Raw genomic sequence first — 14191 nt, forward strand, 5'->3', positions numbered from 1 at the left:
TGGAGGTAGGTCGGAGTTTCTCATCTGGTAACTTTTCCTTTTTAGCTTCCACTTTAACCTCTTTTTCTTCCCCCTTTGTTTTTGGGTTTTGAATAATTTTAATATGAAGCATCACATCTGTTTGCACTTTTGTTTCTCCACACTGTGTTCATGTACCAATCCTGTGTGCAGCCACATCTCCATCATATGCTGCGGTGCCCACATCTCCGTGTGCAGTTGTGCTCCCTCCACCCTCTCCAAATGCTTCCATTCCCCCACCTGGGCCTTTCTCCCTTGCGTGGCATCATGCTCACATGTCCCAGCAGAGCACCCTCTCTTGTGATTGCATTTAACACACGTGTTCCTCACACAGTTTACCGGGTGTTCCTAATGTTTTGTGCAAAGATGTGTCTGCCTCTACCTCATGTGTTACTGCATTAGGCCAGTTTATAGCAGTTGAGAAAAAAGGCAGCAAAAAAACATGCAGAGATCTGAACATGCAAGGTTTTCTTTGAATGACGGAGTGAGGTCAGGCATGTTGCACACTGCAGAAGCGTTTAAAGAGAGAGAGCAAGGGAGAGAGTGCAAGCATTAATCATTTCAATGCAGGAATAGATCTGTGAGGAAATTCCAATTCAATCTCTTTTTTTCCTTGCATTACATTTCTCACAAACCACAGGTGTCTTATTTTGGTGCAAAATGTTTACTGTACCTGTTTTCTTAGGAAAGCTGCTTGAGGTTTTTCCTCTTGTACTTTCTTCTCTTTTACCTGTTTATCTTCTATTTTCTTTTCTTCCATCTTTTGTTTTTCCTTTAATTTATCTGCTTCTAGCTTAGCCTTTTCTTCAGCCGCCCTCTTTTCCTCTTCTGCCTTAGCCCTCGCTCTTTCCTCAGCTGCCCTCTTCTCCTCCTCTGCCTTAGCCCTTGCTCTTTCCTCAGCTGCCCTCTTCTCCTCCTCTGCCTTAGCCCTTGCTCTTTCCTCAGCTGCCCTTTTCTCCTCCTCTGCCTTAGCCCTTTCTCTTTCCTCAGCTGCCCTTTTCTCCTCCTCTGCTTTCTGTATTTCCTCAGCTGCCTTCTTTTCTTCCTCTGCTTTTAACCTCTCCTTTTCTTCTGCCTCAAGTTTCTCCCTTTCTTCTGCTTTCTTCCTTTCTTCCTCAGCCTTTTCCTCATCCCTAAGCTTATCTTTATCTACAGCATCAGTTATACTCCGCTCCCCTTCCGCCACAGCATTTGTATCATTCTCTGCTTTGTGTTCCTCTGCATTTATAGCTAGATTTTTTGTTTCTACTACCTCTTCTTTATCTGTAGATTTTTCTGCTGTCACATCTACCTGATTTTCCTCTATGGGGACCTCCTTTGGTTTCTCCTCCTGTACGTCCTCCTTGTCTTTTTCTTCTTTTTTTTCCTCCTCTTCGCCATCTTGCCTCCAGTTGTTCCTTTGGTATGATTTGGTAACCGTTTCCATTTCTTCAATCTCATAGCGTCCTCGGCGTGTTTCAGCCTTTTCCTCTTTCTCTGTAGTCTCATTTTCTTCCACATTGTTTACTTCTCTCCTGCTGGGCAGTGACAAGTTCCCATCTGTGATCGTGGGGTCAAATTCCTTTTGACGTTCCAGGGCTTCCTGTAGACGTTTTTGGCGTCTCTCCTCCCGTCTTGCCAGTCTCTCCAACAATGCAGCTTCGTCATCTGTTCCCCCTGTGGTGGTAGTACGTTTCGTTTCCTCTTCTGCCACGCTACATAAAAGTAACAATTTTGCATTAAAAAAAAGCCTTTCTAACAATGCATGCACTTAACTGTTTCTAGAAAAAAAAACTTGCTGCAACATCATTCCATAGTTTAAAAACATTGTATACTTCAAAATTTAGCAAGATGGTTCCAAGGATTAATTTTGGCATTTCTACGTGTATAGGAATGTGGTGTTTCACAATGTCAGAGCCTGGAAAGTTACCCTTCTAGGTAAGCTCCAACAGCTGCTGAAGCCCCCAGGAGTCTTACTGACCTTAGTAGGCACTGGAATGGTCCCTGACGCTTGGAGGAGCTGAAACATGGACAGCCCTGAAAAATTCATCCTCCCCCTCTACACCCTGCAGGAGAATACCTGGAAGACCTTAGCTTGCTTTAAGGCCCCCTTCAGCTTGGCCTGAGGTGTACATGTCTTATACACAGTCTTCCCACCAGGAAAAATTATTGAAGATGCTACACAAGCAAGATATTATCTGACTTCAATAAACTTTTCTATCAATAAGAGGCTACTCGTGTCCAGCAACAACCTCCACAGATACAGCCCGTAATGGGGATAGCCTGGCAATTACGGGTGCAGTGAGGTTGTAATTGTCTGTACAGGGACAATAATATGTTAGAAAAAGGAGTGAGCACTTAAATTAAGACATGCTATTCAATGTCTGTAGGTATCAGGATTGGATCTTGCTCTCAGTCCCTGGAGGTTTTTTGACTCCTTCAAAATTCAGCTGTTTAATTCTCCTGTGTGCAGGTTTCTTGCCTGTTTTTAGCTTTTTTCCCCCTCTATTGTGGAAAGAGATTACAATCTACCATCAGAAATGTTGTTCTTTTTCTATCTATATCCATTCTCCTTGCCTTTAACATAATGCTACTTGTGCTCAGTATCTATTAGCTTGACAGCACAACATTTATTTCCAGTTTCTTCTGTCAATTGTGTTATGGCTACTGGAAATCTGGATATATTATTTGTGACTATGTGAAATGGAATAAATAATGTGCAGACTGGAAAGCCAGCTCTGCCCGCTCAGCTTGTGACAAGTGGTGCCTCGCTCCATGAGCTTCTCTGCTGTTTGTAGCTGTGTGACCCTGACAATGTCAGATGAGGGCCAAAGTCTACCACTCACACCTGGCAGGAATGTTTCAGCTGCAACTTGAGGCCTGGGTGTCCACCAATTCCATGTGCCTTGGCCGCATGGTCCCTATAAGCAGGACAAAAGATGTGGAGGTTTGTGAAGCCAGATGCAGTCATGCCTGAGGGAACCTGACAGCGGGATGGATCAGGGACATTTTCTTCATGAGCCCCAGCTGAGTTACCCCATAAACAGCCCTGAGAACACCCTGGGAATGGGTTATGAGCATGGCCTCAAGCCCAGCTTCAGCGATACTCCCACGCCAGTGTGCAGACACAGCCAGCGGCACCCCTCACCATGTTAGGTCCTCTTCAGAGCAAGGATGGCCAAACCTGGTGCTTAAAATTTAAGCAGCAAAACAGATGTCTTCAAGGTACTTCTATACTCTGAACAAAAATTACTGTTAACTTGTCAGTAAACAACATCAGATGTTTACCTGTTTTGGGCATTAACTTCTGATTTCTCTGTTACTTCTCCTGATAGATCTTCTTCCTTTTGCCGCAGCCTCTCCTGTCGAGCCCGTCGGCGACGTTCTCTGGCGGCTTCTTCCTCATCGTCATCATTTCTCTGGTAGGAAAGCCTGCAAAAGAAGATTAGGAATATGGAAAAAATGGGCCTGCAGCATATGTGTGTCACTGTGTCACTGTGACTAAAAAGTACAAAAAGCAGCTGATCAGAGAACAGTAAACATGGCTACAGTGGCTGCTCCATATGCTGTTTAGAAAATAAACTGTCAAGTTGAGATGCATAGTTTCAAGTCTTGGTTTTGTTTACTTTTTCAGAAATGATGTTGACAAAATAGTCACAGTGAAGGCAGCAGCCACACCACACCGTCAGTTCACTCCTAGAAAATACCAAGACCATAAAAGCCCAGCTCTGTAGCTGAGCAAACATCCTGCTAGACTGGACCGTGATCCCGCCAGAATGCGCACAACAACGTTTGAGCAGACTTGTCGCTCAAGCCCATGTAACTGAAACTGGACTTGGCCAAGAAGCTTTTCATTAGCCTCCTCTAAATAGAACATGCTTAAATTGGTGACGGTATTCTAAAATTGAAAGACTAGAAAGCAGGGAGACGCAAGTATGACAATGGCTCTCAGTGCTTGGTTCCAAGTGCCAAACATCTGACACCTACAAATTTTTTGTGAGCCCGGAGCTCTGCCAGGCCAAATCATACAAGACTGCTGCTGTGATGAAAGCCTACGGCTGAGAACCCATTGTGTTCATCTAACCCAACAGATGATTACATTTAGTTTCATCCTGCTTGAAAAGGAAAGCAAGACATTACAATCCTAATAATCCTGCAGCCCATTCAAATCTTTGCTGAGGTGCATTATTACTGTGTGAGATAAAGGGAAAGGCCTGCATTCCTCTTATCTTTTTGTGCAGGGAAAGTGAAATAGGAAGCTAACGTGTGCCAGACCCAGGCAGAACATTTTTTTGCTTTGCTTCCAGCAATGGTCTGACACATGATGCTTATGAAGTCACCCTTCCTTATGTAGTTACCCTTTTAAGTTAGCTGTACGGCAATGCACATAGAGAAAAAAGAGCTCCGCACCGAGTAAAACCAAGCAGAGTTCAACTTGTGTTTTAAGGACTATTTTAACAATAAAACTATGAAAATATTTTAATTCAGTCATGAATTGAAGTCTTTTGGTCTCAGCTTCTCCCATTGCCTTGTTCTGGTACTGTTTTTCTCTTTTTCTGAAAGACAAGTAAAACATACGTTCAGCAGAGATTGAATTAAGCCAAATTTCCTTTAAAAATTAAAAATAGAAGTTAAAACCCAACATGGCTGAGCCACTTGCCAGACCTGGAACAGCATTTTCATCAACTTTTCTTGGCGTAGTACATGAAGGATTTGATTTCCCTCTTTCATGTTCCACTTTGAGAGCTTGCAACCTTTTCTTTGTAGAAACAGGTCCTTTCAAAGAGGGTGGAAACCATGGGCAGCATGGCCATGAAGGATCACAGTAGGGCGAAGAGGAAGAAAGTAAGAAGTTTAATTAACAGCACTAGAGACGATGCAGGGGAGGCAAGGAAAAACACTTCCTGTCATTTGTAAGCAATTTAAAGGGGGATCAACATTTCGTTTAGGTCTAGAACAGAAAGCATATAAATGAGTAATAAACCAATGGGCTCTTTAATTTGTAGAAGGAAGAGACTGAAATAAAACTGCATTAGCAAACTAACCACAGAAAGCCCACCTCTTAGTAAGACGTTCTGGCTGCAAGAAGCCTATGATCCTTTTAGCTCTGAACTCCAAATATAAGGGCACAGGAGAAGGCATGCTGCTCTTAGCCTGTGGCAGCTGGATGATGGCCATGACTGAGTCAATTCCCAGTGCCTATGGCTCAGGATTTGTCTTTGCAGTGAGACCACGGGAGGATGAAGTAGTTTATCCTACTCTCTGTACTCACACAGAACACTCCTACGCAGCAAGGAGAACAACTGCTTTAAAAAGTCTCTTTAAAATGCCTTTATAAAACCACCAGTTGCTCAGAAAACCAAAAAAAGGAAATAAAAAAAAAAATACTCTAAGCAAAACCCTAACCGAATGTTACCCATTAAATAAGTCAAATGAAAACAGATATGCATTTCCTGTCCTTGGACACTTATCACATAGATCATCTGTTAAGAAAGCTGACAATCTCTCTCAATATCCTCTTAACTATATCCACTGCCTCACAGCATATCACAGCAGTTTTCTACAGCGACCAAGTACACCAGGTACGGGCTCCACCCATAAGGATCACCTTAAGTATTCTGTTCCGTTCACCAGCACGGGTGCGTGAAACATCCCCAGTAATCTGGAAATAGTCATATCAACAACTAATAGCAGTATTTTATAGGTCTGTGTATTTAAAGAAAATACAGCGTATTTTCTTTACAGTTATGTTAACGCTACTTCCCAGATTGTACTTCTACAGGCTGTTTCGCTTGCCTCAGAAGTACAAGGTTTTCTGGAGTGAGCCTTGGTAGCCACCACAGACTGGCAGCAGAATAGGCTGAAAATGCCATTTCAGGTTGGCTATGTTAATTAATGGGCTAATGACCATGCTGTGAGCAAACTGACAGCAGGATCATTTATGAAACGAGTCAGCATAGTCATCCTAACTACCTTTGACTTTCCATGAGATTTTCAGTCATAGGAAAGATGGTGCAGGTTAGACAAATGCCGTTTCTGCCCATGAAAAATACGCTCTTCTGGCTACAGTGTTCATCTCGCCATTCTCTCAATGGTCCTGCACTGAGTTTGTTCACACTAACTCAGCTGGCAAGTCACTTTCTTTTCCTTAGATAACTAAGTAATCTCCTCTGCTGCCTAGGGTGTCAAACAAATTTCACGTAGAAAGTAAACCACAGGCAGACACATGAATTCATGAATTCCCTCCACTGGGAGTGGGAAGACTGATCCTCACTCTCCCACTGTTACAGCTCTCCCTAGCTACCCGTCACAAGTAAAATCAATTTGGGAGCTCTTTAGGCCTCATCTTCCACTTGCCTACATCTTTGGACATACTTTAGATCAAGAGTAAACAAATAATAAAAAGTATGACTCCGAGATTTCAGCTCTGTATATCAGACAGATGGAAATATCATGGAAATGTGATCCACGCTGGCCTGTATTGTTTCTCCACCCTTGGAGAGCAGCCTTGCTGCCCAGCATGCATACACACCCCACAACTAAATTAAACTAACGTTAAAACCATTTGTCACCTTCTGCATAACTGTTCAAAATCTTTGCAGGCCAGTCTCTCTCTGCAGTTAGCTGTTCCAGCTATCTCAGGCAACGAGAGCACAGCACAGCATGATCTCAAAGAGGTATGCCAAGCCTTCAGATATGCAACACCTCTTATTAAATATTCAGATGAAAAGATGATGACTTGGAAACCATCTTACACCTTGTTACCAAAGATAACAAGCTCTGAGTCTAAATGTCAACTCAAAGGAAAAAAAATATAGTAGAATGTTGGCTGCTTCTCCTGTTGCCTTGTCCATTTCTGACATGAGAAAAAGCAGTGTAACCTCTGTGCATTATTGTAAGTTGTTCTAGTAAAGCATAAGTTCTAAGTCTATCATACTTCCCATGCAGCACAACTCAAGTGCAGGAGACTGAGAATCTCGTCTATGTAAGAGGATGCTTCCCACCACACTAGGTAGGGATAACAAGCAAGAACAGACGTTCTGCACTGTTGAGCGGATAAGACGGACTTATATCCCCAGGACTGAAACCCCAAACCTGCTCAGGTTAACAACAAAATATCCTGATTATTTGAGTAAATGTAAAACATTACCCTCAGACTGAATGGGGGGGACTCTCGAGACTAGAGGAGAAAATAACTCTGCTGCATTGGGAATACAGGAGATGAGGCCATCTGCCTCAGAACTTCTTCAGAGAGATTCAGCACCCTCTCTCTTTTATGTCGAGCATTGAGTTTAAATAAAGTTATAACCCAGTAAAAAACTTGGTAATAGCTAGGATGATTATGGGGCTGAAACCATTTCATACAATCCAGCTTCAACTGGTTTCCACTTGAAACAGCAAATCAGTTCAACCATTACCTGAGGCACTTTGGTTTTAGAGTTTCTTACCCAGTACTACTATGATATTATTTATTATCTGAATTATGACAACACTGAAATTTCCTGATCAAGCTCAGAAGCTTACTACAGTAGGCATTTTATAAAGATAGGGGATGATCTGGTCCCTGTTCTAAACAGTGTGCATTCTGATTAAAGAGAAATTTTTTTTGTAGCACTACCTGCCCTCAGCCAGTTGTAAGCTAAACCTGATGAATCTAAATCCTTTTCTGTTTTTCACAGAGATGAAAAAAAAACCCTACACCTAATTTAAACTGGATCACTCTACTCCATTCTATAGGAAGCAGGGAGAAAGAAGAGCTGTGGATTTGAGCTTTGACTCCACCTCAAGGGTGTCAGAAATACGTGAAAAATTTCCAAACAGAGCAAAAGCCTTTAAGACTAGATTTTTAACTTAAACAGGCAGCCCAGATCTGCCTTTTCTTTACCCCATGATTCACTCAAATGCCAGTCTGTCTTCCTTTCCTCCTGCCTGCAAAACCACCTTGCATTCACAGCACTGCCCTCCCAACACATTCCTCAATTAGTTGCAACTATACTTATTCAGCAAGCTCTTTCCCACACAACTTTGTTATCTAGAAGCCTTTACATCTATCACAGATTGCTTTTCTCTGTGGTCCACCCAAAGAAATGAGATCATTCATCCTGTATCAAACTGCTGCACTTCCACTTCCAACGTAACCTACTTCTAAGACCTTCACCCTCCATTACCAAACAACATAGCAGTTAAAGTCACATCTGTTGACTTGTGTGTCTCCAAATTGATGGCAGATGGAGGACGTCAGTAAAACGTCCTTGATGACAAATTTCACTGCCAGACTCAGTCTATAGAAGCTGCATTTGTTGGCCTTCTGTGCTCTTAGAAAGCCTTTCTATTTACCCAGGCTCTTCCTGAAAGGATGGGTGGGGTGAGGATGGACTCTGTTCTAATATCCACTGGGGAGTGCTCCTTGTGTCACTGTTGATATTCGGTCCCCTTTTATTTATGATTGCATATGTTTTTAATTTTTGTATCGTTCATTTAATTTGTGTTACGATAGGCATGCTTCAAAACAAGGGTATAAACAACTGATCAATCTTCACCTCAAAAAACATAACAAATGCACATGCTTCCAGAGGATTATGCCTCTGTCAAGCTTTGCGTGTCAAATGTCAGCTGCATTTCGTTCAAGTCATATCTAAGAATGTCATGAATGGCAGGTGGGAAAACTGTTTCTTCTAATCATTCCTCCATAATCCAACAAGAGCTGCCAGCATTCTGCTCAGACCTGCTCAAGAAGATTCATTTTTATGAGGGAACAAGCAGAATTTCAGTCCAAAATGCTCATGTTTCAAAAAGATGTAGTGAGTGAAAACAGGGGATTATGCTGGAGACATGCAGACATGCCACCATAGTTCTCAGTCCGATGTTGTGCATGAATGCTGTTATTAACACCCATATTTTTCACATATTTCTCAATTTGACATGCACCATTTTTCCACATTGAATGTAGGAGAGTCAAGTAGATAAATTTAACCAATGGCTGGAAATTAAACCCAGACAAATTAAAACTGGAAATGAAGCACATGTTTTTTAACAGTGAGGGTGATTAAATATACAAGAAATGACAGAACATCCATCTCTTGCATCTCCACATTAAGATGGATGCCTTTTTGGAAGTTATACTATAGTAAAATACCAATTCTTGGGCTCGTTATAGATCAACTTGGTAAAATTCCATTATCTCTTAGATATGGAAAGTTAGACTAGATCATACAGTGGCACCTGCTGGACTTAAACACTACAGTCCTCCATGTATAGAAGGGACATGCCTTCTCATTCTGCTCATAATTTACCTCTGTCTCAAACATTTTTACTCTCTTAACCCACGCATTCTCCAGAGCTACACAGCCTATACTCCTGAGCAGGCAACTTACCCAGATATCCACATAGTTCTCTGGGAAAAATAAGGAGACTAACACACCCTTCAATGTATTCCTTTCTCATTTCCATCATTTTCATACTGTCTGTTTCTAATATCCTTTCTTATTTTTCATAGCTCTGAAGAGTTCAAGGATTATTATTTTTAACTGCTTACTCAGTGAGTTAACAGAAGAACGCTTTCTGTCAGATCCGGCACCCTTAATTTCCTACCATACCTTTAGAAGCCTTTCTCCTACTTTAAACCTCAATCTGAAATACCTAAAAGGTAAAACAAAGTGCATTTTAACAACTAAGTTTTTGTTTCAGCTGAGCAAAATCTTTGGATTATTTACATTGGTTAGGGATCTGGCTGTGAGATTGTTATTTTGTTTGCATGACCAAACAGTTAAGTATGGGAAAGAAAAGGTCTTCTGGGAGGTCCAGCTTGCATACATTCTCCTTAATGGTTTCTTTGCTTTTGATGTTTTTGACATTTAGGCTTTTTTCTCAGGTAAGGAAAGAGTAGGTGTGCTTGTCCCTTTAACAACTTGATTCTAAAAAACTAAGGTGCAAGCAATCCACATGGAAGATTGAAGCATAAAAAGTGACATGCAGGCCAATAACCACAAGGGAAAAATGACTCCACAGTGACGACAAAAATACTTGGTGACTACCAAGTAATTCATGCCAAAAGTAGCCAGAGATTTTGTTTCATTGCTGAAGGTGACACTGAAGCCTCTAGGACAGATCCTGGCTTCCCAAATTACTGGTTTCTGTTGAAAAAGTAAGTTGCAGTTGCGTAGACGCCCAGGATTTCCAATGCCTTGTCTCATTTCTTGCAGTTTTCTGCTCATAACAGCACAGTTGCTTTGGGTTTAGATTCAAGCCCTAAAACCTGGGCCTCGTAGTTAGAGCCAGTGTGTAACATCCCTGCATCGTTCTGCACAAAAGCAGAATGACTCATGCACGCGCCTATTTCTTTTTTTCCTCATGGCTGAAAACTGATGATCTGTTTCATAATATGAAATGCAAGCGGATTCTCCAACCACAGTAACTCTGGTAAATCGCCTCTGAGTACCTCAGCATAAATTGCACGCAGGGCCGCTAAGATGAAGGGTAAAAACCTTCAGCTACTGAAACAATGTCAAATTTGCCTCTGACATATATTATATTTAGATAAAAGCGCTTGTTGGAAATGTCCCAGGGAAAAGCATATAATTCTCTCAATATGCGAAGTCTGTAACTCTCTGCAGTTTTACTTCATCCACAGTAGACTTGACATTGACCTGTCAGTGAACAGTGTGGTATATTTAACCTGTTTTAATTTAGAAGTTTCACATGAAAAGGAAAGAAAAAAAAAAAAGTAACTGGGCAGAAAACAATAATTGGCCAAGTGCCTTCTAACAGATAACTCTTACTTTTTTACTGCTTTCACAGAATCATAGAATGTTTTGGGTTGGAAGCTTAGCGGAATTCACCCAGAAATCTGTTTCCCTGGCAGATGACAAACATGCAAAAAAAGTGTACAAAACAAGCTTACTTTTTCAAACTTAAAAAAAAGTGGGAGCAAAACCCAATTGCTGTGCATACCACTGTGGTTGATGTGGTATTTGTTGATTCTGCAGCAAATTGCTTTCTGCTTGCTGCCACCACCTCCAGTTTCTAGTGCTTTATTGCATATAAAATCCAAAATAATTTATGCCACAGCCTTACCCAGTAATATTTCAGGCAGATGACTTGAGAATAATGGGCATTTTGCCCAGCTGAGGCATAAGTAAGGACTTACAGGATTTGCCCCAGAATATACAATCCACAATTGCTATAAAGCCAAATCATAAATTTTCTTTCTTGTGGTTTTGGGCCCCTGTATTCAATATGGCTTTCAAGGCACCTTCATACCTCAAATTGCTAGCTTACTGAACGTATACAAAGTTAAGATCTAACTCCTCCTCTTTTATATCTCATTGCTAATAAAACTCCAGTTGACATGATTGAGAGATATACTCAAGAGAAGGAATTAAAAATGAAGACAGACATGAGCATCTTGTAACTTAAAGAAGTTCCCCTGCATACTGAGAATTGTGGTCTTTCTAGAAAATATGCAAAAGGTTTGAGGAATGAAACCTACATTTTCTTACAGGCACCTTTAGGCAAACTGATGTCTCCAATGCATCACGCTCAAGCTACAAAGTTCTGTATTTTTTCCAAACACCTTTTTAATTAATAAAAAATTAATGTCATCATCTATGATATCTATCAGAGATCATTAAATGAAGGCAAGGGGGGAGGCAGACACAAGGAGGATTTTTGTTATTGGGTCATTTTCTCATCCTACGTAGTCATGTCATTAAACTATGACGCTGAAGTAGATGTAGGCAGGGATGGATGCCCCCATCAGACAGACTGTTGGGAATCTGGAGCAAAAGCACACAAGGAACTCTGCAGCCTTATGGGGAGGAACCCGAACAAGAGCACAGGACCATTTTTCCTGGCCCAACAGCAATTTATATTTTTTTTTATATATGCACAGGTGTATAAAGCACATATATATATATGATCAGAAATTAGTATGAGAAACAGTTCATTCTATTTAAAAATAAAAAACTCACATCACATGCAATATATTTTTCCCATGTGAGGCTGGAGTGGAAATTGTGTTGTCATTAGGAAGTAGAGTTTTTTCTTTTATTCAAGCACAATAGTTATAATCCATTTCAAGAGGATTCCCAATTACTATTGTTCAGTTTCCCTATACCTATAGCAATGGTCTGGTTTTGCCAAGTTTTCTGATGTAACCACCTCCCTTTACAGCAAGAGAGTGCTATTATTGAAGAAAGCTGTAGCTCCTCCAGCTTGGACTCCCAAAATACAACTTAATCAAAGTTGCAGATTAAGCAGAACAGGGTCTGTCTTAGTCCTGTACCTGGTGGATACACTTTGAGAGGGGTAAACTAATGAATAAAGAGGGGGTAAAATACAATAGATTCAGCTTATTTGTTAACTGATATAAGTACTTTCCAGCCGAATTGCACTTTGGGGTTTCTTACTCTTGGGATTAGGGTGCAATAGCAACTTCATTTTTTATGCCAGGCATATTTTTATGCCACAGCATCCCAGTGTTTCTTCCTAACAGTTCATTTCTGAGGGCAGCAATCACATAATGGGTGCAAACTGAAACATAAGAGGTTTCAGTTGAATATGAGGAAAAACTTCTTTACTGTAAGGGTGACAGAGCACTGGAACAGGCTGCCCAGGGAGGTTGTGGAGTCTCCTTCTCTGGAGATATTCAAAGCCCGCCTGGATGAAGTCCTGTGTAGATTGCTCTAGGAGAACCTGCTTTAGCAGTGGGGTTGGACTAGATGATCTCCCGAGGTCCCTTCCAACCCTTGCGATTCTGTGATTCTGCGATAAAGCGTCTTACTTCCAGACAACCCCTGTAACTATAAGCTCACCTCAGCTAGGCTGAGCTAAAATCAGATTTACAGAACATGGTGCTCAGAGCACAGGCCGCCACCACCCTAGTGTAGCTGCAGCAGTGACAGAAACAAAGGTTATTTTAGCACGGGTTTGCTTTAGAGACAAAGGCAAGGAGACTGGGTGGAAGGAGAATTGCCTTTCACTCTTCTCTGCTCATTGTCTGGTTTAGCCCTGTAACTGCAGCAGGTAATGACTTCTGAAGAAAAAAACCTTAAACTTTTAAAAAAACCAGATTATTTCCAGTGTTATTTTTTTATTCCAAAGCAGTATGCTGCATCCTCTCAAATTAGCAAACAAGAACAAAGCTACAATTTCAGGAAAGGACAAACTGAATTATTATAAATTATGTATGTATCACTGACCTGGAAACCCAGCCTCTGGCCTTTCAATTTCATCTGCTTCTCTACTTTCACCCTGGTTGTTTAATGCAGCACACTAGGAAACAGAGTGCAATGATGCTTGCATTTCATTCCCTCCACAAAGATTAATAAGACAGCTGCATTTTAAGAGGACTGTATTTTAAAACAAAGTACAGGACCACGAGGATAGGTCTCATACACAGGAAGCTTCTTTAGTTTCAAGCTGTACATGCTTCACTGAATATCATGACAAATATCTGAATATTCACTGAATATCAGACAAACTCTAAAAGAGTAAACAGAGAGAATCAATGGATTCATTAATATCCAAACCAATCTCAGTCATACACTCTCTAACTCTCCATCACTGTGCCCAACCTACTCCCAGTCAACTTCCAGCATATACCTACTCACCACTCACCCTGTCAAAACAAGAAGTGAAATTTGAAATGAAACATGGCTTTGATTTTCTAAGATGTCAAAATCTTCTCTATAAGCAGAATCCCCTTTTGCATTCATGCTTTTTCTTCACTTGCCCGTCAGGTTTTGCAGGGTGTCATGAGGAACCAGGGGCCAGGACTCTACTGTGGGTGAATCCTGAAGGGAAGAAAGTTCATGGCATCACGTTGATTGATATCAAGGACAACACCCACCTGTAGTGCTGGACCCATCTTGAAAGGAGTTATTTCATCTATCACTGAAATATAGCCACACCAAAGTGGATCAGCATGTAGGCTACAGTTACAGCTCCATGACTGATTGAAGACTGAAATTAAGTAAGGATTTGAACAAGACCGGGACAGAGAACCTGTGGGGCAGGAAAGAAGAAGGTGGAAGCAGGGATCAAACACAGACTGGGCTGTAGGAAGGGGCCTGCAACAAGACACCTCCCTGGGCTGGGGAAAGGGAGAGGCAGACAGCTGCAATGGATGAGGAGCCTCTGTCCTTGCATGGCACAAGATGGGGAATGGAGAAAGGTTGATGGAGAAATACCTAGA

The 14191-nt window shown here is 41.4% G+C and overlaps 1 protein-coding gene across 5 annotated transcripts in view; it reads right to left on the reverse strand.

Moving 5' to 3' along the window:
- The window catches only part of LOC104134387 (caldesmon-like), a 200711-nt gene that overhangs the window by 5125 nt on the left and 181395 nt on the right, over positions 1-14191 (reverse strand). For all 5 annotated transcript variants that reach the window (XM_035903381.1, XM_035903382.1, XM_035903379.1 and 2 more), the window contains 2 exons: positions 3286-3429; positions 692-1712 (listed from right to left, as the gene is read on the reverse strand). In XM_035903381.1, the coding sequence (XP_035759274.1) occupies positions 692-1712; positions 3286-3429 (1165 nt within the window). The remainder of the gene's footprint in view (positions 1-691; positions 1713-3285; positions 3430-14191) is intronic.

The sequence above is a fragment of the Egretta garzetta genome, unplaced genomic scaffold (genome assembly GCF_000687185.1).
Source record: "Egretta garzetta isolate BGI_Z169 unplaced genomic scaffold, ASM68718v1 scaffold511, whole genome shotgun sequence".
Taxonomy (NCBI): domain Eukaryota; kingdom Metazoa; phylum Chordata; class Aves; order Pelecaniformes; family Ardeidae; genus Egretta; species Egretta garzetta.